At 42.0% G+C, this 27,448-nt stretch overlaps 1 protein-coding gene across 1 annotated transcript in view; it reads right to left on the bottom strand.

Moving 5' to 3' along the window:
* DOCK1 (dedicator of cytokinesis 1) overlaps positions 1–27,448 on the bottom strand; it is a 1,072,828-nt gene that overhangs the window by 322,584 nt on the left and 722,796 nt on the right. The window contains exon 32 of the mRNA XM_069239713.1: positions 2,413–2,471. Within this exon, the coding sequence (XP_069095814.1) occupies positions 2,413–2,471 (59 nt within the window). The remainder of the gene's footprint in view (positions 1–2,412; positions 2,472–27,448) is intronic.

Genomic DNA, 27,448 nt, shown 5'->3' with positions numbered 1-27,448 from the left:
CTGCTATGATAAGCACAGTGTTCGTCTATATTAATAGCATTTAAAGTGATCTCCCGGGCAGCTAAATATAAGCTCCAACCTTTATAAAGTTTAATGGAAGAGGAATCGTTTATACTGCAATTGCAAAGGCAATTCGCGGTTTTGTGAATTGAATAATGTGCATATTGACTAACAGAAATGTTTGCTTGTCCTTACAGCATGTGCATTAATTAAAGTATATGGTAGATTTGCTTGACAATTGAATGTTAACCCGTTAGTACAAATTTAGTTAGAAACGAGGTAGTCTGGAAACAAAGTCACTATTGTGGATTTCATGTTACTATTTACAGTTGAGCAAAACGTACTTAAGGGTGGATTCAAATGTTACAATTTGTCTGCATTAAGTATGCAAATAAACCATGAACTTTTTTTTATATTTTTTGCTAGCGAATTGTCCACTTATTTGTCTTACCTCTCAATTAACCTGATGTTTTGCACTTGCTCTACTTTTCAGACCTTTGAGGCATGGGAGAGTTTTCCTCTGTAAACGTTCTGCCTCCCACCTGATAGCGCCGAATTGCAAAACAAGATGAAGGCAGTGACACCTACAATCTGGCAGTGGTATACCCACCACCTACAATTGTATCCTGCCACACGCTCACTACCACGGAATCGTACAATAATTCTCATTGCCTGATTTTTAACTGGCCCGGTGGAAGGAAGGATGATAATATGACATGCGGTGAGCAAGTCAACTCAGATCGGGTGCTACCACTACCTCTTGTAGAGCTATGGTAATTCTTCAAGAGAGAAGATGGCCCCTAGAGCCCCAGAAGCCCAATGCTAAATCTTGAGGTTATCTTTCAAGGGGTGCCAAATACACCCAGACAAAGGGCAGATCCCATGGATTTCCCTATCTGTCCTACATACTTGGAGTGCAAGTCTAGCCGTTTGAAAGCCAGAATCCATGTTGGTAAAACTGAATTACCAAAGTGAAAACGGATTCATTTAAAGTCAAGAATGTGAGGGAAATTTTAAGAATTAATATTACATTTAATTGCTGGTAAATAATGTAAATATAGTAATGGATTCTGTAGTTAAATGGAGCACATTTTACTACTTGTTTCATGACCAGGCATCTGAGTTTTGGCATGGTTTAACTTCTCTAATGCTCTTTTTTTTTTTTTACAGCTGCATTGATGAATGTCCTGTTATTGTTATTAATGGGGTCAACTGCATCCAATTGAGGGATATCAAACTATTACCATTTCTAAATACAAGATATTCAGACTGGTGAGTTCTGAAGGAGGTCTTGAATGGCTACGGTGACCATATTGCTTTATCATTTCAATCATATTCCTCTAAAAAAAAAAAACTACACTCACCTGATATTGTTTCTTGATATTCAGTCACACTTCCTTTACTATAAAAAGATTAAACAGTGTTTACTGTCGCGTAATGACTCCAGTCCTTCTAAAAGGCGGCAACGTTTTGAGTCAAATACATTGGGTAGCCAAAAACAAAGGCTGCCGCTATGAGGAACAATAGATCGATGTGCCCTGATGCAACAAATGAAAAAGAAACAACATTCGTGTTCATCATTTCTACCCAGGGAGCAGACATTACACAGTATTTACTGGTGTTTCCATGCGTGAACCACTGCTTAAACCTCTGTTTTTGTAACTAATAGCGCCTCATTAAAAAACAAAGTTTTCACCACAACGTGTCTCATGTGAAGCTACTGATATTCTTGTCTTAGCTTTACTGGACAATAGTGAAATGTCATTGGTGTTGTATATAAGCGAGGGAAGGTCACGCAAAGGAGTATGGGGAACACAATAATGACCTGCTGCTTCTCATGAGCTAGCATGGGAGAAAGAGGACCAGTATCATAGCAAGAGTATTATATCCCCTAGTGCAAGGAACAAAATGGGTACCCTGGCAGCCGGGGGAACTGTGAAATACTGTATTAATCAGGGTTCGGTGGACTCCTCACGGTCTCGGTGCCACTGCACCTGCTGTACCAATGGAAGCGAAGCCCTTAAGGAAGATAGGCGCAATAGACTGGCTAACAGTACACTGTCTCCTTCAGGCTCTGAGCGCTTCTTTGTGTTATTCAATGGATGCAGTGTAAAGGGTCAACCATCACCTCCCTACATGGAGATGCTAGGTTCATTAAATTGCGTGGTAGAAAGAAAGAAAGCTAATATCACAACATCTTTGGGAATACCAGGCTTCTGCTTAGTGACACTAAGTTTGGTCTTGCAAAGGTCAGAGGAAGCTGGCCAACTCTCTGTTGAAAAATTAACCTTTGGCCAGGTAGTTAGGATTAAAAACCCTTTACAGCTGAGCAAATTGTCCTCCTGGCTACTAACGTATTGGTCGATTTCAATACACTAAACACGTGCAGAAACCAAAAGCATGAATACTCACCAAGATTATACCACATGTCCCTGATCTCGAAACCAATTTGCCTCCTCATGTCACCATACCTTCAAATATAAACACATAGTGTTAGTCTTCTGACCATTTCTTTATTGGCTTGCTTCACGTGTTGCAGTAACACATTTAAAAAGGCAAAGGCAAAGGCAGCAGTGCAGTGTTCTTTACATTCTATATACATAAAGAGAGTTGTGTACAGAGAAGCATAAAACATTCAGTAATATTTCACACTTAAATAGTTCTGCAGCAATAAACCACGAAGTTTCTAGTGCTGAAAATCTCAAATGGGAACACATATCAACAAGAATACTATTTAGATCTAGGTATTAAAATATGTTTACGTTTGTGTACCAAGTGAAAACAGGTATATCAAGAACCGAGATATTTTTCTGATATATTACACAGAATTATTTGATGGCCTGCCTGGTTATTCTTGCACCAAGGCTTATGTGTTTGGTTTCCACGGGTAAAAAGTCCCTTCTGTTGTTTCTAGGTCACACACCATTATTTATGTTTGAAAGCCTTGAGATCACGTGGCTGGTAGCAGCGGGGTAACAAAGGCCCCCACAACGCCCGCGTTGCTGGGGACCCTGAGCTCATGGGGGCCCCATCATCTCAGTAGTCTGTCCAGAGCGCTCCTGTGTTAGTCTGGCATGGGGGTGAGTGGGAGGAGGGGGAACACCATGTACAGTGCAGCCACCCCCCCCTCAAGTTTCGTTACCCACTGGTGTAACGAAAATATTACCAAATATTTTTCCAAAACTAAAGGAAACTATGATTATGTCAATACCTGATGGATCTATGTTCATTGAAACACATATTAAGATATTGAGAGAAGATACGGAACCTTCCACTCAGGGCTTGTTTGGTTTAATATTGTGATGTATGTGTTATGTTGTACCATTTCAACGGGCGAGCGGGGCTAAGAGCAGAACAGTTGCTCTTTTGTTATCCACTATACTATTAACATCAATTTCTTTAACAAACTTCACTTGAAGTAGCATTACGGGTATGACTCGAATAATCAAAACATCTAAAACTCGCTATGTGGTGAGTTATACAATTACCTCTTCCTTCAAACCATTGTTGACGGTACATTAAGTTTTCACTGATGACATACATTATCACTAGTTACATCCGTTCCTTGGAGTGGTAGGTGGCTCAATATGTGGCTGGAATATTTTTTCTAATGAAAGTTTGAAGGAATTGTAGATGGTTGAGGAAGAATAACCCATCTAGCAGGGTAGCTCCTTTCCTCCACCACCCTTGTGAGGACATCCTGGTAGGTTTAAGGGATGGTGGATTTGTGTTTATTCATTTAGCAGATCTGGAAACCTCTGAAAATGACCCTACTTATGCTTGTCCGAAATTAAACACTGCATAAATTCAGGGACCACAATAGAAAAATACTGGACAATGCACCATTTGTCTCATCAGACTCTCCTCTTAAATGTAAGGATTGCTTGCCATCAGCCCTTTTGTTTGTGCAGTGGCCTGGTCACCACAAGCATTTACTGTGCAGAAAGCAGGACTAGTTCCTGTCGAGCAACTTTATTCAAGACAGGACTAAGGGAGGATCATCAATAGGTAGCACCAACCACAAAGTTGGTCTATTTGTGGAGTGACATCAGCATTACTACCAGGAGACAGTGTTTCTGGTTCTAGCAGCATTCTGGTGCTTTGCCAGAACTCCAAGCAGCTCTAAAATATATGGGCATTGCCTTCAATGAACATTGGTGTCATAGCTGCCAAGTTCTCGGATTGCTCATGTGTGACATTTTCATGATTTCAGTGTACTTAGAAGTGACATTCAACTACCAATTATGTGACTTTCTCACAAGGAAAACAAAGGCTCTGGTGGAGGGTACTTCTAGTAGTAACAGCAAATGTTTTTTAGTAGAACTGAACCGTATACGTATGGGCAGCCAAAACATAAACCCTCACCCAAAAAATTCAGGAGAACCAGTAGAGGAAACAGAAATAAGGGACCAGCCATAAAAACAGGATAGAGATGCAAACCAGTGCATGGTCCAGGAAGTCACTCTCAGCTATTGAGACGCTAGATGTTAAGTTTGTCAATTTATCTGATGTGACATTGACTTTTGAGATGATTAAAGTACTTAGGAGAGGGTTGGGTATTTGTCCGCTTATAGATTTGGATTATGATATGATGAAGGTTAATGTGTTCAGATGTGTCAAAAAACATAAGCTGAAGAAATATTTTGCAATGCATACAATGGCTCAGATTAGCACAAGGATAGACACACCACTCAGCAACCTTCTAGATAAGATTAAAAACACTCCTCTCACTCACAGATACAGAACAGCAATCTATGAATACAAGGGACATGGCAAGAGCGTTAGGCATAGATGTGGGTCCTAGTGAGGATAGTGAACGAAAGGTGAAATCTAATTGGACTCCCAACCTACCATTGTATAATAATTGTGACTTTTTTAAAGAATGTGTGCAGAGACTTAGACAAACTGAAGAGGACACCTACACGCAGAAGGATGCACAATGCGAGGAATAACTTGGACCCGCAGGAGAGAAGGGCACTTAGATTTCTTCAGAACAATGAGACACTTATCATTAGAGAAGCAGATAAGGAAGGCTGTATAGTAGTAATGAATAAGGTGGACTATAATAATGAAGTTTACAGTCAGCTCTGTAATACTCTTTGCTACACTCCCCTGGATCCAAATCATATACATGGGATTACTGCCAAGATTAACACGAGAATTAAAATTTGGTATGACGAGGGACTCATGACCTTAGATGAGTATTTCTTTTTGAAAATTGACAAGCATAGATATACTTGCTTATACATACTGTCTAAGGTCCATAAAGATGCTCCTTTCTCTCTAGGAAGGCCAATGGTATCAGGAATTGGAGGGCCCACAGAGAGACTTTCACAGTTCATTGATGGTTATTTGCAACCCTTTGTAGTTAACTTAGCCTCCTATATCCGAGATACAAAACACATTCTAAATATAATGAATGACATCATACACTTGATGTGGTGTCTCTGTACACAAACATACTACATGAATTTGGTATGATAGCCATGACATACTTTATGAATAAGAGAGCTACTGAGTTTCTTTCACATTTGAGATGCTCTTGGAGATTATATGGCTAATATTGGATAATACTGTTTTTTTTTTTTTTTTAAGGCAAATGGTACCACCTGATATGTGGAACCACAATAGGTTGCAGATATGCTCCATCGTATGCCAACCTATTTATGGGTTGGTTTGAGGGGGATTGGGTCTGGGGCCCTAGCAGTAGGGAATGGGTTCAATACATGCATTACTGGGGGCGGTATATTGATGATGTCCTGTTTTTGTGGACAGGGACTGTGGATGGCTTATATGCATTTATGACATACTTGAATAATAACACATGTAACATGCCCTTTACAGTCAACTCTCATTGTGAAAAAAATCAGTTCCTTGATGTGTGATCAACTTTAAAGTAGGTAGTCGGATGTACTGTAAAGAAACCTCTTATAGCGCTGTATTACATGCAGCCAGTGCCCACCCTAGACATCCAATATCAGCTATTCATTATGGTGAGATGACTAGAGCTAGGATGAACTGCAGTTCAGATCAGGACTTCAATAGGAATTTAATGGATATTAAATGGTGATTTCTCACCAGAGGGTATGATACAGAGATTGTTAGAAGAACATGCAACAAAGCCCTTAAGTTGGCTAGAAATTAAACACTTACAGATAGTAAAACCACAACCCATTGCTTTAGGTTAGATTGATTTCCATATTTGGAACAAAATACCAAAGAGGTGAGCAAAGTGTTAAATAGACATTGGCACCTTTTACGGGAAGACAGAAAGATTGACCTTATATTATGAAGCATGCTAGCATTATATTCCATAAATGTAGGACTATTAGAAATCGAATTAGTCCAAGTTACCCCAACAAGACACTACAGGAGAATTGGCTCCAACTAGGGGTTAAGAGTTTTTGTAAATGTGGTGGGTGCACCATGTGCAGAATTGCTATAGAGCTAACACAAGTTATGTATAACAACAGCCCAATCTACCACATAAGAGAGAACATCAGTTGCACATCACACCATGTGGTCTATGTCACTATCTGTAGATGTGATAAGATATATGTAGGTAGTACCTTCAGGGCAGTTAGAGAAAGAGTAGCAGACCATTTCAGAGCAGGCAAACAAGGAGATATGAGAGATCCATTTGCCCTCCATATTCAAACATGCACTAAACAAAATTTGCACAAGAATTTCCAATATCATGGTATTGATACTGTTCAATTTCACAGTAGGGGTGGTAACTGGGAAGTAGAATTACCATGAGGCATTATGGATAATGAGACTCAGAGCTGTAGAGGAAGTTCTGAATGTTGATCATGAATTACATTATTTTTTAGGTGATAGAGATGATGCGTGTAATGCACAAAGGGACATGAATAACTTAGGATACACTTTCACCCCATAAAACAGCCCGGGGAGTGTGCATAGTTTGAACTGTAATGTGTAACCAATAAAGGTTACAATTAATATTCGTATAGACCACATACATACTGAGATTATTTGTCACATGGATATATGAACTGAATTATGAAGATGTGGCTTGACAACAACTGAGAATGTATGTTATGAAATCGTAGATATTGATAATAAGTGTATAACACAATGAACAATGTGTAAATATTGGGGGTACAAACTACCTATGTAAGGACTGTATATGTTGAAGTGCATATTATGCTGAGTATGTATTACTAATAACTGGATCTTTATGAGATTGGATCTATTATATTTTCTAACAGTCACTCCTCACTCCACAAAGGATTGCAAAGTGTAGGCTTCTTGAATATTTCCTCTATTATATACTGGCTTTACCTTTCCACTCTGCACCAATAATGTTTGTTAATACAACATATTCGGACCAGATTAGAGTAAAAATAACGTAGCTACTAGCTACCTATTGGTAATGTGATGTATGAGAATATAATAGAGATTATTCCAGTGGTTCCTAACCTGTGGTCCACTGACCCCTGGGGGTCCGCAAAGCCTCCTCAGGGTGGCCAGGACTTCTTAGAAGATTAAATAATATTAACAGATTAGGTCCTCAGCTTTCAGCAATGATTCAGTGGGGGCGCCCGGATTAAAATTACGATTCACTGACAGTCCCTGGGTTCCAATAATGATAAAGTGGGGTTCCACAGAAGTCAAAAGGTTGGGAAACACTGTATTATTCCATTTTTGTATCAATGCTTGCTTGTCAATTAACGCAATAACATGGCGTTTCACGATGGAGCGCTATTGTTAAATGGTTACATATATTGTATGGGATTTGGATACTATTCAGATGTTCAAGATGGCGGGGTTTACAAACATCTGTATAGTACTATCACTACGTTACTTATGGGAGCATGGTAGCATCACTCAGTCCCACTTCGATGTTTATTGGCACTGATAATGTTGGTTAACACTACATAGCTGGACCATATCATAGTGAAAAGACCATAGCTACTAGCTAATCATTGGTAATGTGATGTACGGAAATATAATAAATATTATTCCGCCTTGTATTGATGCTTGTTTGTCAGTGAACATACAATTAACGTATTTCATGATGGAGCAATGTTGTAGAATGATTGCATGTTCCATACAGGGGTTTTGGATATTATTTAGATGTTCAAGATGGCGAGGATTCACAAATATCTGTTTAGTCCTATTACCATGTTACTTAGTAGTTTGGTAGCATCTCTCAGTCCCATATTAATGTTGATTGGCAAAACATTGCCTAGGATATAAAAGGTAACTCCAAGGTGGTGCTGGAGTACCACGCTACATTTTCTTGGCAAGACACTGCGCTAATCGGGAGCACTCTCCAAGGTATGAAAAGTATGACATTTAAGTCTGACAATGATTTTTAACTAAGAGACTGATTAAATGGGATGACCATGGTTAATGGTATAGACGGGTCCACTGTAGTATGTCTATGTTAAGGTGGCATAAGTAACTTAAGGGAAAAGTGCTGTGTACTCACTCACATTAAATATTCTGATTTGTTACTATTACTGCCTTTGACTTCGGAGTGCCATTGACTTCAGGCACAAGGTTTATCATGTGTGGTTAATATAAAAATATCAATGTGGTGCTTCAATACTATGGCATGTTTATTTAGCATCCCACACCTTTGGTGCATATTCTGTGTGGTGGGTCAGTATGAAAATAAGGGCATTATACAGGCATGATTTTTTAATGGGTCCTATGCAATAGGTTTACATTCAGGGTTGCGCACACAGAGTACTCATTTATGTGGAATATTCTCATTGTTATATGTTGGCGGTGCCACAATAGATCTTCACGTTTATATAATGTCCCGCATCCTGTGTATACTCAGTGTAGTGGATAAGCAGCCAAATGGGCATAAGTCAAGGGCCCATTATTTGATTTGACTGTATTGGTTTGAATAGGTATTGCACAAAATACATGAACTAAAGAAGAATATGTTACTTAGAAATCACTCTCAAGACAGGGAAGTTATGATCAGCTGCGTTCCCTTTTGGCCCGTATGGGGCTATAATCACTTTTTGGTATTTAATGTATATTCACTTGGATTTCAGGAGATATACAGGATTCAAGATACGGAGGCCTTTAGGTGTGTAGGGTAGGAAGTGACACATTATTAACAAGCATAATGAGATATGATTACTGAACTCACATGGGTGTCTAGATTAGTGATTCTAGCGCAAACATAGCATGGATGGATCTCATGTCTTCGTGTAAGAATCACCAATCTTCCTTATAGTCTCTTCTCTAAACAATCACCGATGGTTGCATTTTACTGAGGTGATGGTATAACTTATCAAAAATAGAAATTTATTCTGTAAACTATGCATATTTATAATTGTGTTATAGCCCTGAAGAAGTAGGCTGCCACAAATGCAGCACTGATTAAAAACGTGTTGGCATAGGCAATAGAGATTTGATTGGATGAGAATAAAATATGACCAAATAACAAATACACAGAGTGAACTTACTTTGGAGTGCTCAGGGATTTATAAAACTGTGGGGAGTTCTCTTACTGAGGAAGGTAAGATGGCTCTTCCTTTCTCATTGAGCACCAGATATTCACAATTACGTTTTTTTATTATTTTCCTGCTATAATATTGAGTGTGCCTTTAGTCCCAGGCACTTTCTTGATGAATTCGGAACTTACTATAGATTCAAGAGCAGTGTGCTGTCTGGCCTAAAGAACTTCAAAGAAAGTAAGCACTATATAAATGTGATTACAAAACAATAGGTCAGCACAGGATTGTGTCAACTGTGGACCTTAAGGCACCGGCTCCTGAGATTTCCATGTTCTCGCCTACTTCACTCACCAGGAAGAAAGAGATGCTTCTAGGGCTATTGTTTTGGATCTCCAAACAAAAAACAAGTGGTTGCCCCAGACCACGTAAATCAGTATAAACCGCCGTAAAAAATAATTAAAAAAAATATACATATATATATACATATATATATATATATATATATATATATATATATATATATATATATCTATCTCGACCACATATTTTCTGTATTTAGACACAGAGCAGTGTTTTAATATTTTGTGAACAGGACCCAGAGTTCTTGAGTTTCCTTGAAAGTTTATCGCTATTCTTCACATTCCTAGGTGCCAAGTAAAGCCCAAACAGCTTCATTTAAAAACCGATGCAGCTGGCACAGTGCTCTCTCTCTCTCTCTCACATGAAACATCACCCACAAACAAGTGTTGTGCCAGGGCCCAGGGTACTGTGTAAGTGAGAGAATCTCTGCATGCCTTGTTGAAAAATACGCAGCCCAGACACAAATGCTCTAATTAATGGTAATTTCAGACTAAAAAATCCGTGATGAAAACACTCGACAGGTTAATCGATTGAAACTTCAGGTGCTCCTGCCCCAGCTGTAACTGTGAGTTAAGGAACACAAGGATACTTTGACGAGGAGGCGACTACTGCAACCTTAGTGAACGAAGTTTCTAAATAACATTTCACCTACAGTGCTGTGCAGACAGAATCTGTGTACTGTGCAGTGGTGATTTTATATTCAGATGATCTCTAGGAAATGTCCAGGTTGAGTGAGCCTTGGTTGATTGATGTAGTCAGAGCAGCTGAATCTCCAGGTCCCAGCACACGCAGTGCTAAGTTAACTACTTTGTGAGTTTTTGTTGTACCGTACTGAGGCGCCACTGGCAGCAGTGCGCGGTGTGCACTTAACTCTGCCTGAGCAGCATTCGGCTCTCGCTGCTTCTAATGGAGCGCGCCTTATACTCGGCTTGTGTGTGCTCTGCAGCTCAGGGGTGTCAGAAGGTGTTGTAAATAAGTGACATTGTAGTGTGGTGATGCAGACACTACACTTAAATGCGTTATTCTAACCCCTAATGCGTGGTACGTAGCAGGACTGTGGCCTCTGCCTCCTAAGCCATCTACAGCATGACTGATTGTGTCTCTCCTCACTCCACTCCGTGTACCTGTCCTATTTCAAAGGCAGCACCAAATAAGCCAACTCAAGGCATCTGGTGAGAGAGAAAGAGAAAGGGGAGAGAGAGGAGAAAGAAGAGAAAGGAGAGAAAGAAGGAGAGAGAGAGGCAAATCGGTTGTGGAAAGGTGTGCGCCTGCAAAACAGTTTATGCCTGTGTGATTGTATGTTAGGGGCAGTGAAAAAGACACCCATTACATTGTGCCACCCCCGGTACAGTCAATGACAACTAAGCCCATGCAACACAACGGATGAGAGAGAAAGAGTGTGTCTCTGTGTGAGAGTGAATGCACGAGAGCGAGAAATAGGATGTGAGTGTGATAGAGAGAGATTAGTGGAAGAAGAGCTTATATGTTCTTCTGCTGTCTGTGATACGTCTGCTGTATCTAAGCATAGCTTGAATTGTTTTTACAGTATATTTAAACTTTGTAAGCAATCAGACAGCTGTGTGAGAACAATGGATGATACAGCAAGTTGGCTGCCCCCTTTTTTATATGAGAGAGGCTTTACTGGCTGGTTTTCGGATCCTCCGGTTGACATCTGAACAGCAATGTACGTGGGTGAGAGGATCCTGCACTACCTCTGATTATTCTTTCGTTGACCGTGTATGTGTGAAGGAAGCAATTTCTACAGCTCATAGTATTTAGCTAGATAGTATATATTCTGAGCATGAGGGACATATGCACAGCTGTGTCCTATGCTGTAACAATTCTGCATGTGACAGAGACCTACACCATATAGTTGTTTTGTATATGTTATGTTTGTGTCAGAGAGGCTTCTAATGTTACTTCCTGTGTGGTACCTATTTTGTAGGTGTGTTGCACAACAGTTGCTCTCTGTTCGATCCCTCTTCTATATTTGAGGAAGTCTAACAAAGTTAAGTCCCTGCTGTACCAGTTATGGATGTGAAGGAAGCATGTGCTGTTGTGGCTCATTCTATTTTTGTTGTGTAGATGAGAATGAAATTTGCATTGCTCTGGCTAGAAAACTTGAATTGTTATATTCATGCTTTGCCTGCAATGATCTGCTTGTGTGAGGAAATATTAGTGGGGTGTGCACTGTTGCATCCCAATATATCTGCTCGGTGTTATGGAGACCTGCAGCTTATCTTATATTATCTGTTCATTGTTATGAAACTTGCATTGCTACTGTCTGCATTATACATGATTTTGTGTAATGGTAGGCTGGTTTCACTGCTACTGCCTGGCTTGGGCCTGCTTGCTTTGCTTCATTGGCTTGTTCTGCTGCTGCGTAGGCTGTGATGCATCTGTTCTGGGTATGAGGAAAAAATGCACATCTTCCTGTGCTATGACTGACAGCATGTGAAGCCCAGTCCTGCTTCGTCCAATATAGTGTTCATGCAGTATATCATCTGTGTGGAAGGGACTTGATTTTACTCTACCGTCTGTGAATAACACTGTGCAACACTCCATATTCACAAGAGCTGCAGACAGAAACCTTCCAGATAAGGCGGCTATTTATAGCCTCGTTTCACGCAATTCTAGTCACCTTGATTTCTTAAAACAAAGAGCCAAGAAATCCACTGAGGGCAGTTGAATACAAAACACAAAAGTTGAATTAATCTTCATGTCACAGAACTCCACAAAAAATGTGGTGAGAATTAATCTCACACCAACATTTATATTGCTGCCGAAACGTTTTTTCAAGGCTGTTCATTCTAGAACAGTTGTTCAGTTCAAAGGTTTCAGACAAGTTTCTTGTGACTTTAAGTGTGAGACTTACAGCTATGGGTGGGTGCTCCTGTTTAAGTGCAGGTGTTCCTGTTTGCTCTTTGTGGGAAAGCCTGATGAAAGGCCTGCCTTTATTTGGAGTCTTGGGATAGTCAGTAGTTACTGGGGAGGACCCTATAAATACTGTAATTCACTACCGGTGTCCCAGGTAGTCTGCCCCCAAACCTTTGCCTGCTTGCCTCTAATTTTGCTGAATTTGTTTATGTTGGCCTTAGGACTCTGTGCACTTTACCATTGCTAACCAGTCCTATAGTGCTTGGGCTCTCTCCCTAAAGCATGGTTTGGTTGGTATATAACTAACTGGCATATCTAATTTACTTATAAGTCCCTAGTACAGTGCACTACATGTGTCTAGGGTCTGTACATTAAATGCTACTTGTGGGACTGCAGCACTGCTTATGCTGCCCACTTAAGTAGCACTTTAAAACATGTTGCAGGGCTGCTATTGCAGCCTCAATACAGTGTCCCACTGCCATGTCGACTTGGCATTTAAAACCCCTTGCCAAGCCTTAAACTACCATTTTATTACACATAATCTACCTCTAAGGTAAACAATAGGTATCCCAAAGGGCTAGGTGCTGTGAAATTAAAAGGAAGGATATGTGCTTTTAAGCTTTACATGTCCTTGCAGTGAAAAACTCCCAAATTCGTTTTTCACTACTGTGAGGCCTAACCCTCTCATAGGATAACACTGGGGATTCCTTATTACATTTAATAAACTGTAATTCCTAAATGGGAAACGGGAGTGTTAGACTTGGCATCCTTGGCATGGTTTTCCCTGACTTTTTGGCTTTTGACCTCCTGTTTTTCAGTCTTCATTTTTGCAAGCTTTAGGATTCTGTGCACTTTACCACTATTAACCAGTGCTAAAGTGTAGGTGCTCTGTACTCTAAACATAGTCACATTGACTTATCCACAATTGGCATATTTAATTTACTTGTAAGTCCTTAGTAAAGAACACTATATGTGCCCAGGGCCTGGAAATTAAATGCTACTAGTGGGCCTGCAGCACTGACTGTACCACCCACTACAGTACCCCTTTAAACATGTCTCAGACCTGCTACTGTAGAGCCTGTGTGCGTAGTTTATAATGCCATTTTGACCTGACAAGTGCACACACTTGCAAGCCCAAACCTTCCTTTTTATTTCATGTAAGTCACCCATATGCCTAGCTAGCTTCAAGAGGATGCAGTGTATTGAAAAAGTGGACATGCACTTTTAAGATTAGCATGTCTTGGTAGTGAAAAACTATTACATGTGTTTTTCACTACTGCACAGCTTATCTTGCCATAGGCTAACTTTGGGATTACCCTTTAACAGTCCAAGTGTAATTTCCAATTTGGAAAAGACATAAATTTGGAGTTTGGTTTCTCTGGACTCACAATTTAAAATCACAATTTATGGTGAAGTCGGATTTGAAATTGTAAGTTTGAAAATGCAACTCTTAGAAACTAGGCATTTTCTTATTTAACCATTCTGTGCTTTTGACTGTCTCTGAATACATGTCTGGGGTGGGACAGCTGGGCTTTGTGCATTCCCTCTACACAGTCACACACAAAGGGAGCTGGGGTAAGACATTTACATCCTGATGGCCCTTCACCAAGTGGATGAGCCTTCCTGGGCATGCTGGGAGGGAGGAGCCGACACTTACACCTGAACAGGGCTGTGCCTCCCACTCCACACAAAGAGCTGTACAGTATCTGGAGCCAGGGAAGGCAGGGCCGGGACCTTGTGCCCTTCAAAGGCCACTCTTTGGAGTCTCCCCACTTCAAAGGCTCAACTGGATGTATGTATTTCACCCAAACTCATCCAAATCAGTACAGTTCCAGATGTGAGGACATCCCGCCATTAAGGACTGCTCTGCTCCAGGATTGACTGCCACTCTGCTGAATTGCTTTGAGGTTGGCCTGCTGCCTGGGGTGATGGGGACTTGACTTAACTCTCTATATCCTCACAAGAACCAAGTGACTCCAAGGGTTTGCTGGCCTGCCTCCTATTCTGAAGTCTCAGGGTCATCAATGACTTCCTCCAACTTTGTTTTAGCTGAGAGACTCTGCCAACTGTGAGTCCTGTCTAGCCAAGAGGCGCCAATCCAGTCCTTGGCCATAAAAGGAGACTTCACAGCTGTTCTCCAGCAAAGATTGACGCTGTTGCACTGATCGGAACTGCTGCACCCTCCCGCTGCACTGATGCATCGGCGCTGCAGCTGAGGACTTTGCACCGCTGACTGAGCAGCTCAGAATAGATGCATCACCTCCAGCAAATAAACAATGGATTAAACCAAGATCTTTGTGACTGGGTGTGAATGTCTGCATTGTTCAGCATTCCATTCATCATCTGTTCTTTTTGCTTTTGCCGCCCTAAGTGGGAAGGGTATGCCCAGACATGGGTCCCATGCTCACCATGCCAATGGATTTAAGCTAACATGGCTGATGAGGGGTGATACCCCGAAACCGGTCCCAGGAAGCTTATTTTTGGTCCAGGGAGGACCTGTCCTGGCAGTTCGGGCTGGAATGTTGCCATGGGGAGCAGGGTCAAGACTGATTTGCATATGGCTGCGTCTAAACTGGGGTGGCGTAGTGGGCCTCCAACAATGGATTAAACCCAGATCTTTTTGACTTGGGGTGAATGTTGATTAGCATTCCTTTCATCATCTGTTCTTTTTGCTTTCACCTTCAGTCCAAGCGCATCACCTTCTCTGCGCGGCTCGATAACGCATCGACTTTATCACAAAGGGTTTATTGCTGCACCTCAAGGACATCAGTGTGACAACTTCAGGGCTCGATGACTATGTATCTCCTGGACTGTGCATATCGGAACAAATGCATCGCCTCCTTGAAATTGATGCACACCTCCATCCAAGGTACTTTTTCAGCGGGCCCTGCAAGGGTCCTGTAGCAGGCCTGCCCCCCCTTCACAGTCAGCCTGAACTACGTATTTACCCTGGTCTAACGCGACCTCCAGTAACTTTTTAGTTCTATAAACTTCTAACCACTATATTGCAGTGTGTTCTTTAAAAATTCATATCTTGAGTTCTAGTTATTGGATTTTTGTTGTTTCGGTCTTGTTTTACTCAGATAAATATTCTCTATTGTTCTTAACTGGACTGGAGTCTTTTTGTGGTGTTTTCACTGTGTTACTGTATTTAAGTTTGCACTAATACTTTACACATTGCTTTTTAAGTTATGCCTGACTGCTCCGTGCCAAACTACCAGAGAGTTAGCACAGGTTAGTTTAGGTTGTGTATTTGACTTACCTTGACTATGATTGTGGTCCCTACCTGTCTGCCAACTAGAGACCCAATCCTATCTGCCAACTAGAGACCCAATTTCTAAGAGGTACAAATGTCATGTTTAGTACCTATAGAATTTTAATAATAAATCCTCTTTAATCTTAGTCAGACTTATTGTTACATTTTTTAAAGTGTCACTTTTAGAAAGTTGACATTTCCCTGCTCTTAGCCCTATGTGCATCCAACCTCACATCTGGAATGGATGACAGCAGAGCTCTGTGCATTACCTCGAGACAGCCACACACAAGGGGAGTTTAGGTGTGACTGCTGGGCCATCCACATTCTGATGGGCCATTCTTGACAGGATGGGAGGAAGCAGTTGGCCACAGCCTCACACTTAAACAGGCGGTGTCTTGTCTCCACACAAAGGACTGCTTAACCCCCTGTAGTGAGATGGGAGCCAGGGCAGGAAGGGAGGACCTCTGTGCACTTCAACACCCTTCTTTGAAGTCTCCCCTACTTCAAAGGCACCACTTGTTGTAAGAGCTGGACCTCTTACCTTACCAAATCAGTACACTTCTGAACTTGTGGAATCTCTACCAGGAAGGACAGCTTTGCTGTTACAAGGACTGCCACTATGTGGACTGATGCTCTGGAAGAACTGCTTTCTTGCCGTGTTGACCTGTTGCCAGCTGCCCTCCTTACTTGGATGAGAAAGACTGGACCCACACCACTTGAACCAAACACCCAGGTTGACTTCAAGGGCCAGTTGACTGGTCTCTGGTTTTCTGAAGTCTCAGGGACACAAAAGCCTTCCAACTTTTCTGCTACAGCACCCAGACAGCCATCTGTGACTCTTGCCTTGCCAAATGCTGCCAATCCAGTCCTAGGCCCTTGGAAGTGGGTATGAAGTGCTGCTTCAACCAAAACCCCAGCATCAACACTGTTCTACCACTCGGCACCAGTTAATCTCCATAAGCACTGAAGCATTGCTGCTGCAGCAAGGATCGAGTGCAATGCATCATAGAATGCGTGGCGCATCACCTCCATTTCGAACGCATCTCTAAATTTGCACGGCTAAGAGCTAATGCATCAGCGCCATCTCAAGGATCAATGATGATGCATCACCTCCTCTGCTCCTCGCATCTTCCTCAATGTTGATGTAAACAAGGTACTTTTTCAGCGGACCAAAGCTGGTCCCTGTATCCGACCCGCGCTTCATCGCATAACTCAGGTTCTACTTATTGGATTTTTTGTCTTTCTGGTCTTGTTCATTAAATTAAGCTCTTTGTTTCTAACCAGCTATTATATCTTTTTGTGTGGTGTTTACACTGTTTTACTCTTTAAAGTGTTGCATAAATACTTAACACATTGCCTCTAGAGTTAAGCCTGACTGCTCTGTGCCAAACTACCAGGGGGTTATTTTATGTTATTTTATGGTGTGTTTGTGACTTACCCTGACTAGGATTGTGGTTCCTCCTTGGATAGGGTGCATACCTCTGCCAACCAGAAACCCTAATTCTAACACAGGTTCACTATATGTTTACAATATATATGGATAACCCAGTTACTCCTTTTAGGCACTCAACTCTCTAGGTAGTGAAAACAACTAGTCAAGGCTTACTCCAACAGCTCTTAGAAGTTAGAAACTCAAATGGAGTATAGCTTAGTAATAATTCAGATACTTCAATTTCTAGCCTGTGAAGCAAGTTAAAAAAGAACAGGAGTTCTATTTATAAGTAAACCAAACTGAATTTACAAATTGGATCCATAATGAAAAACATAGGGTGCTAGGGTTGAGGTACATCCACCACAAGTTCTTATAGCCCCTATGTGCTCAAATTTCCATAACATTGGTCCTATGGCCAATGTTAAATTATGGGAATATGCTTGAGTTGACTTGGGGACCTTCAGTACAAGTTATTTTTCTGTTTCTTCCAAGAGTGTTTCCCACAAGGGATCATGGTGTGTGAAAGGGATATAGAGGTGCAGTGCAAAATCTCAGTATTGTTGCAAACTGGAAAACGGCTGGACAGCTCACTGGACAGAAGCATCACATGCTGGGTTTCCAGCACTAACAAGTATTTCAAACACCTTTAAGCCCAAACCCCCATATCAATGCAGCCACCATTACAGATCCAAGTTCTGGGTCCAAAGTCAATAGCAACAGTTGGTCTGGTCACTGGTGTCCATTTAAGACACTGATCAGATCAGTTCATTGCAGACCAGTAACCAGTTTAGGATCCAACTGGGTTTCATCTGTTCAAGGGCGACAGGTGGAGTAGTGAGTCAGTACCCAGTATGGAGTCTCTGGTGGCACCTTATTTTCGAATCTGCCATTTGTGGTCAAATTTTTCTGAAAGTGGAGGCATCCACAGATCCAGGGCACTCATTAACCCAATGAATTGACCAGTTCCTATGTGAAACTGGGCCTAAATTAGCACCTCAACCACAAAATACAATGTCAGTATCTTCAAAGGCACAAGAGTGAGCGAGATCATTCAAATGGTTCTCAGATTAGACTGACCTACTCAAGCCAACATTTCATGACTAATCACACAGGTGTGATGGTCAACTGCCTTTTAATCCTTCTAAGCCTGGAAAGGGTGGCAATAGGGTATGGTGCAGGTGCACCATAATCTTCAGACCCATAACCCATGTGTTTCAGTTCTTGATTCATTTGTGTCTTGGCAGATTGTTGGGATCTTGCTGTTCCTTGGCAAGTTCAGCCCATCAAGATATTCTTCACACAGATTCTACAGTCAGCTCGGCTTTGTGCTTTCCCTATTGGGATTGCATGGTCTTCAGCCTGTGGGAGGGAAAGTCCTAAAGTGGGGAGGTCAGCTTTTTGCCTCTCCTTAGGTCACATCACCTGGTGGGAGTAGTAGCATCAGACGGAGTTTTTAAACCCGGTGAAATTTCTTCATAGTACAGATTTTTTGCTGTATCCACAGCATCTATGGGATACTGACTAAAAAAGGTCTGGAGTTAATCTCCCTCTGGTTACTACTTTGTATGGATGCCATAGGCAATAGCTTGTTTAAAATTGCATTTGACATTACTTTTCCTAAAGCAATTAATGGTTGAGAAGCAAAGCAGGGGCTCCTCCTGCTATTTAGACACACAAGCTTCTGACAGGCCTGCTTTCACCTGAACCATCTGCTAGTTCTTAAAGATGACATTTACCAATCTTGCTTTTCCACCTACAATATAATACACACATAACAGAAATATAATTAAAGGGGTCCGGTGATAGGAGATTTTTCTGCACAAAGCTATTCTGCTTTAAAAAGAATGGTCATATGTGCCTCGCAGGTGTGTGGAAAATTCTATGAAAGGAATGCAACATAAGAGAAGAATTTATTCCATACTAGGGTATACATCAACACTTTTTAAAACCATTATTTTTCTTTCCGTATTAATCAAACTAGCAACCTCCTCTTCCTCCTCCTTCTTGGAACACAACAAAATCAATGCAGTTGTACAGTTGGCAATTCTTCATGTCCCAAAATCTTGACTCCTGCTTTTTTTCCCTGACAGATCTTATTCATTGCTAAATTTATAACATAACTCGAGCAGTTCAGATGTGCTGTCATGAGGTGAGCAATGTAATCTCTTTTAAGCAAGAAACCATCCATGTCTGCAACTACACACAAAATACCTCAGGGATACAAGCATATTGAATCTGACGCTGCTTATGAAGATTTACTGCAAAGTACTTTCAAGAATGATGCATTAAATAATACACATTCAGTGGTATTAGGATAAACACACAACAAAACTAAAAATCAAGCAATAGGGAGAACTGAAGCCATTTCAGGGAATGCCACAGCATTTATAGACAATTTTTTATAAATGTAATATTAGTCTGCCACATTGCACAACAAACATTTTCAGGGGGGGAGGGGCATCACACAACAAAAAATTTCAGGGGGGGCAGCATACAACAATAGTGTAGGAGGCAACACTTTGATTTCTTAATTAACAGAAAAAATGAGTAAAAAATAATTAAAAGCATCAAAACAAAGCAAAACAAAGGGCCATTATGAGAAATAAAATAAAAGCAAAATCAATGGAGAATTGCTTTTTAGACATGGAAACATGCTTCACAGCTAGAACAAGGGAGAGATTAAATTGGCCCTAGCACACATCCCTCAAACAATATATAACAAGAATAAAAAGTGTGCTTTTCCGACAACAAAGGTTTGTCAAAAAAATCCCTAAAGGCAGATTTTCTTGCTATGTGAAAGAAGGGGTTATACTTTCTCACTATTGTGTATATGTTGCATTATTGCGTATTTACAGGTCACTAAAAGGAAACAATCTTTATCAGATACACAAACCCTCACCCATCGAAGTCGTATGCTTCATCATCTGGAGTGGGCTCCTATAAGGGGGTTGTTGGACCTGGCCCTTGTGGCAGGTTCATCCCATGACTTTTTGCCTAATTCCCCCTATTTTTTCTGACCTCTCGCTGTGGCTCTAGGACTCTGAGCACTTTATCACTGCTGATCAGTGCTAAAGTGCAGGTGCTCTCCCATCTAAAGTTGGTATGATTGGCTTATACCTAATTGGCATATTTCATTTACCTATAAGTCCATTGAACGGTGGTATCTCTATACCCAGGGCCTGTAAATTAAATGCTACTAGTGGGCCTGCAGCGCTGCTTGTGCCACCCACTGAAGTAGCCTTTAAAACCTGTCTCAGGCCTGCTAGCGCAGGGCCTGTGTGCACAGTTTTCTGCCACAGGGACCTGGCATCTAAATTTACTTGCCAGGCCCATAACTCCCCTTTTACTACATGTAAGTCACCCCTAAGGTAGGCCGTAGCTAGCCCTATGGGCAGTGTACCATGTATGTGGAAGGCAGGACATGTGGCAGTTTGCGTGGCCTATCCTGGTAGTGACAAACAGCCTAACTTGGTGTCTAACTGCTGTGAGTGCTGCCTTCTTATAGGATTGCATTAAAAATGCCCTGCCTTATGTGTAAGGGGTATTGTCTGATTTATGAGGGGTAGCGTAGGTATGTTTGGTATTGTTGTAATGGTGGTAAGAAATGCTGCTTACTGGTGTAGGTGTATTTTTTATTACTATTACAGAAATGCCACTTTTAGAAAGTGCGCATGTCTCTGTGCTTATGACTCTGGTGTTTTGCAGCTTGACTCCAATCCACGTCTGAGCAGAGTGACAGTTGGGCTTCGTGCATACTTTTCAGACAGCCTGTGCACAGGGAAGGTGGAGGTGTCACAGAGGTGCATCTACATACTGAATAGTCTTCCTGGGCTGAGAGAAGGGAACGGCAGGGCACATCTACATTTCTAAAGGGTGTTCCCTGGCCTCACACAATAGGGTCGTTTACCCCCAACTGATGTTTGGAGCCTCTGTCGGAGGAGAGAGGGGCACTCCCAGAACCAGTTGTAACTGGTTGGAACCTCCTCTCCCCTTCCTTTGTAAAACACTGTAGAAACTGAGCCTAAGTACAGGGGAGTGTTCCCCACACTTTGGAGACTCTTTGAACTTACCTGGAACTTGACACAGACTGCTGGAGGGACTCACAAGGAACCGCCATGGACTCCTGCTGTTGCGCTGACCTGTGACCTGCTGGTCACTAGGAGAGACTGCCATCTGCCTGCATCCCCCTTGCGCTGGCTTGCTGCTGGGCCCTACCTTCTGTGCTCCTTCTTCCTGGACTTTTGTCCCCAAGGGGCAGGGTGCCATGGCCCATGACCCCTGCAACCATCTACTTAACGCCTCGTGAGCGCTCTCCCTGGGCTGAGGCACTGGAGGAATGTGCCTGTCTAAACCCCATAGTGCCTGAAGAGCGCTTTGTTGTTAGTATGTGGAGCACCCTGAAAGCGCTTCCGTGGTGTGCCCTTTGCGCTTTAGAGCGCTTCGTGAACTGTGCTGCCTTTAAAAAGTTCACCGCCGCAACCCGGGCGTCGTAAATCTCCAGCCTGCCAGAGACGCGCTGCCCCTGGTACCCCAGGGGCACCCTTGAAGTGAAATTGGAGCAAGCACGCTCCTAGCGTGTCCCCGGGGCGAGGTACGCTCTGAGGAGCACCCACGGGGCACAAGCGGGCACCTGCTTCGGTGCCTGCACACCACTGTGACCCAGGTGGGCCTTTCTGGTCCAGGAGGAGTCGGGAGGAGAAGGAAGCCTCCCCCTACCCCACCCAAAGGCATTTTCTAAGGACCGCGGGAGGGGTGCCGGTCCCATTTTTGTGGCCCCTTGTGGGCCAGTGCCATTGTGTTGCCCCCCCCCCCTCGTTGGTGGGCCATTAAAGGCCTGGGGGGCCCCCAGAGATGGCAGGCCCCATGAGGGGCCCGTTATTAAGCGGAGAGGGTGCTTGGCACCCCTCTCCTTCCTGGGTTGTTATACTGACTTTGGCCCCCCCTTGAGGGCCGGTTGAGGCCCCGAGGGGCCCGTCATTAATCCAGAGGGGGTGTGTGGCACCCCCCTTTTGTCACCCAAGTCATCGGAGGGCCCCCGTTTTGAGCAGAGGAGCATCAGGGGCCACCTTTTGACCTTCTACTGGCACTGAAGGTACCCTCATTGGAAGCAGGTACGACTACAAGACAATATTTATATGGCCTAAGTTCTCTTTAGAGATTGTAGTGGTTTATATGTTGCCTACCTGTTCTATGATAGTTCATATGTGAATGCAAATGTTCCTTTTATGGGCATAACATGCTAATATGTTTTTCTGACTTGCCATACGTTTTATAATTTTCCTAATATGGGCGTTTATGATATTCTTATGACAAGTGCTTTGGTGTAATAACGTGTTTCCTGACTACTGCTTATGTTACAGAATAGTAAGTAACCTGTGTGTTATAAGTGACCACTACTAGTTCTGCAAAGTAACTAATGTGTAACGTTCTGACAACTGCTAAGGTAGCAGGATATTACTGATATGTGATGTTTGGTCTAATAATTTCATTGTGTACAATACAGTATATTTTCATATAACTTTGTGTTGTGCTTCCTTTGTAGTGGGGATAGTGCGTCACGTGTGTGGTCTGTGTTGTGCAAACGCTTTACACATTGCCTCGGGATAGGCCTGACTGCTCGTGCCAAGCTACCAAGGGGGTGAGCAGGTGTTATCTTGGACATGTAACTCCCTTGCCCTGACTAGAGTGGGTGGGTTCTGCCTGGCTTAGGTGCATACCCTAGCCAACCAGAAACCCCATTTCTAACAGGGGCTCTTGCCTGAGTTCTTTAAATTACTCTGGAAGCCGAGTAATGCCCTGCATTATATTGAAGTGAGAGGTAAAGAAGTGGAAGAGTAGAAGTATGGGTGATTAAAATTGGTTATGGGTTAAAACAATTTAAGACCATTAATTGGAACTAAGAACTCATGCCAAGATTAAAACCAAATATAGAATCCAAGGGGACACTAATGAATCCTAGACTCTTATAGGAGGGCTACATGTTTCTGCCCTGTGATTTCAGGTTCTGGTGGGTGGATTGCTTGGAAATGGTAAGTTGACGAGGTCTGGTGTGCACCAGCTGGTCTCTTGAACAGGGGTTTGGGTAATTCAAGTTTGCCTGTTTTCAAAATGTGATGTTCAAAATGGGGATGGGGTGCCCTGGGTCTTTTCAGCTTCGAGGAGGGGGCTGCATATTATTGTCACCCTCAGGGTTGGGGTGGATGTCACCTCCAAGAGCCTCAGCTTGTGGCCCATGTGCCCTCTCCCCTTAATGTGTTATCTGCTGCCCTTTGGGCACTGCCCAACCCCTAGGCGTATTTTTTTCAGTTGCATGGGAACTCGAACTTTAATTTAAAATTTGCAGCAGATTTCTGTATACTCTGCAAATTTGCTGCAACATTTTGAAAGAAAAATGTTTTTGGCTCCAGGACCCCACCAACAGGCCTAGTGGTTAGGATATCCCTACCCTGAATCCTTATTTTTTAAAACCTTTTTCTTAGGACTCAGGATTGAATCCCGAGTCTTATGATGGCTGAGCTAGATCCTTGTTGATGTAGTGGCAGCCAAACAGATCTCACCATGAGATACGTCTGACCCACAGAGCCTGAGTCTCCTATATCTCTCATATATTCATTGACCTTGATCTGAATGGATTTCCCTTGTAGGGGGTTGGGGCTCCCTGTGCTGCAGGGACTTCTGTTACCTGTCCCTCTGTTTGTGGTTTAGAGTGTGAGATAGCTCGTTTCATATTCTATTTTCTATTAACTAACAAATAGAAAGCTTAATTTTTCTTGGCGTGTAAAGCCCCTGGCTTTTCATCATTCCCTTTATCTTAAGAAAAGGTGTTTTCCTCAAATTCCAACCTTTTGCAGTTCTCCTCCAGGCTTTTTCCATCTTAGTCTCTACATTTAACCACAATAAATGCTTCTATTTATAAAATCTGGATTGGGCACAGTTTCTTATTCAAGAAGGAAACATTCATTCGAAATTAAGAAAACAATTTGATTCCTGTCTTTGCCCATTCAAAACTTTTGAGCCATTCTATAAGCTGCTCAATCACTTCCGAATAGTCCAGCACCGTATCCCTCACCTGATCTAACACCCGCTCTGCCCGATTATCACTCTTGATGAAGCAGAAAATGAAGGTTTTACATTTATTAACGCATAAACGTAGTGTGAAATAATCATGTGTGACTTTAACCGAACTAATAAAGATTGTACGGGGACAAAATGTGCCCTCAGAGTAGTTTGCCAACATTTATAAGCGTGCTTTATATAACGTGGTGTATTAGAATTGCACTAATCCGACATAATCGTAAACGTGTGCTATGATTTGCTCGTTTGAAATGTTTTAGCTTAGCATTACTTTAGTGCAGGCTTCGGCCTAGTGGCCTGGTCTCACGGTTTAGATGCTCGTATTTTTCCAATGTGCTATTAAACGTGTATTTCTGCTTGAAGCTGTACTTTTCCACTGAGATCGTTCACATGCTTATCTTAAGGTTTCGTGCCAGCCTGGCATATTTTCTCTTTACTCCAAGGTCGATCTGCAGGTGCGGACAATGGAAGCTCTGAAAGTGAGTTAATTGGTATAAAATGTTGCAACTTGCGTACCCATCTCCAAGGATAATGTATGCTTAAGTAAAAGCTTGAGAACTGTCGTTTTTGATTGGACAATTTGAAGCTAACCTATGAACCCTCCAATGGAAGACCCTACTGGATTTGAACTGTTGTCTATTTAAACCAGGTGCACGAGAAGAAGGTAGCCATTTGCCAGCGATTACGAAAATTGGACATTGCAGCTATTATGGCCCACTTTGCTGCGACGCCATTTTGAAAGAGACTTTGATGCTTTCTCTAATCGAGAGAAAGAGACTTTAATGATTCTTGCCCTAGAGACTTTAACTTTGATCCCTTGCATGAAATAGTAGTTTTACCTTGCCGCCGTGAGGCAATTGCCCCGTCCACCCCTGCCCCTTTGCCCCGTCCCATGCTGATCGAAACGGTACCCATGCTGACCGAGGAACGGTACCTGTGAGACGAAGTCTTCCTTGTATGCTGATCGTAATTGGTAAATATGAAAGGAAATTGTAAAATTGCATTGTGTTTCTTTTAGGTAACCAACTGCTGATTTTGATAAGAGCCCTAGTTAGGAGTTTTCTAAATTAATGTTGCTAAATTGTTTTTGCATGAAGTCCCACATGCCGATGCTAATTTGAGGTTAGACGAGGATTCCTTATGTCGCACGATGCAATTTGAGATCTTGTGATGCTGACTAAATGTATGCAATTAGTTCGTTGCAGATTATAGTTTTAGTGATTTGCATTGCTATTATCGAATGCCTTATTATTCAAATGCTGCATAGATTGCACTTGTTTCGCCGCTATGGACAGCTATTAATGTTCATATATGTTTATCATTTGGTGTTGAGACACATCTATATTGTGCTAGCTTTGTTAATATAGGGAAATAAAATTCACTAACTTTGAATAAACTGGTGTGGTTATTCCTGGCTGAAAGGTCAGGGTTCGCCGAAATGTATTCTGGATTAATTGTTAAGTGTTATGTCGATCAAGGTATTGCTTATGTTCGTTATTGATTATTGATTTGATGCAATCGATCGATCTAGAGTACGAAGAGTCCCACTTAGTCAAAAGATTCATCGGCCTAAAGAGCGTCCGAATACAGGTAAATTATTAGTACGGACCGCTCTATCACTCTATAGCACAGGTACTCATTTTACGGCCCGCTTGTGGCCCTTCTGGTAAACAGGGGCCCCTGGCTCAGAGCTGAATGTGCACTGCAGTTTGCCTTAGGGCCACGTTGGCATCTGAGCTGCAGCGGAATTCGTGAGTGTTAGAGGGCCATGAGTAATGTAGCTAGTGTTGGGCAAGCTCACTGTCCACTCTCACAATGACGTCCCTTCAATCGGAAAGTAGAAAACTGCCTTTAAAAGTCAGATGCTGTGCAGTGAGCATCTTAATTTCCACAGCGCAGGAGCCCCTGAGCTCATCGGCCCCGGACTTGCTTCGTACAAGGCAAATTTACTTTCACACGTGGAACTGGAGAAGTCTGCAGGCAAGATGGCAAAGGTGCCCAGTCTCCTCTTTTGCGGGTTCCTGTGTTTATTTTATAATTTAAAAGTTACATTTTGTATTGCTGTAACTGTACGATGTTCCCTTAGGTGTCCAAAGCACATGGTTTTCCTTCTCACGATTTCCTTTGTAGTCAGTTCAGCGAGCAGGGCTGTTCCGAATATATACAAGCTGCAATGTCTGTAGAAAAAGCGCCTCTCTATTAAAACACGTTATTAATTATAAGAAAGTGAAAAGGTTATTTGTAGTAATACGAAAACACACGTTTTAAAGTTAAAAAACACAAGCCATCTAGCAGTTGTTGTTTGGGTATCCCTTCAGTTCAGACTTACCTCAGCCTCCTTATCTGCTCCCAAACACCTCCTGTATTATTGAGTTGCTATATTTCTCAGAAGAACTGGGGGAAGTTGTGGCCTAATCAGAACTGTTAACTTTGGAACATGGAAACCTGCTTGTTTTCAAGTTCTGGCATCAGCTCAACATCCTGTGATTCGGGATAAATCACGTATTGTCTCCATATAACCTCACTAACACGAATTGCTGCTTAGAGTGGACACATGGTTCAAAGAACGTCATGTTTTCATATATTTCCTGCTTTGACTTTCTTAGCACTAGAAATATGTGCCAGATATTCAAAGAAATCAATAGTAGTGGCAATTGTTGTTCCTGTGAGCAGTTTAGCATAAGTATTTGGAAGCTTTCCACTTTTTTCCACCAGTAGAGTTAAGTAAAAAAAAAAAATGGTTCTGACTCACAGATCAAGCTTCGGTGAAATGAATATTTATGATCCTAAATTATAATCTTTGTATTGCAAAGCAGCAACCTCTAGATGTCTTCACACTTTTGAGTCCTTTTTCTGGTGCTTGTAGTTTTACTTTTCCTGTCGTACATGCCCAACTACAAGGACTATAATGCAATAGTTAGAGATAAGCTAGACTCACACAGAACAATATAAGGTCTAACTAAAGGTGAGAAGAATGATTTTCTTGTACACATAAGTGGCACA

The sequence above is a fragment of the Pleurodeles waltl genome, chromosome 6, assembly GCF_031143425.1.
Source record: "Pleurodeles waltl isolate 20211129_DDA chromosome 6, aPleWal1.hap1.20221129, whole genome shotgun sequence".
In the NCBI taxonomy this organism is placed as follows: Eukaryota; Metazoa; Chordata; class Amphibia; order Caudata; family Salamandridae; genus Pleurodeles; species Pleurodeles waltl.
This window is presented reverse-complemented; position numbering and strand designations above follow the sequence as displayed.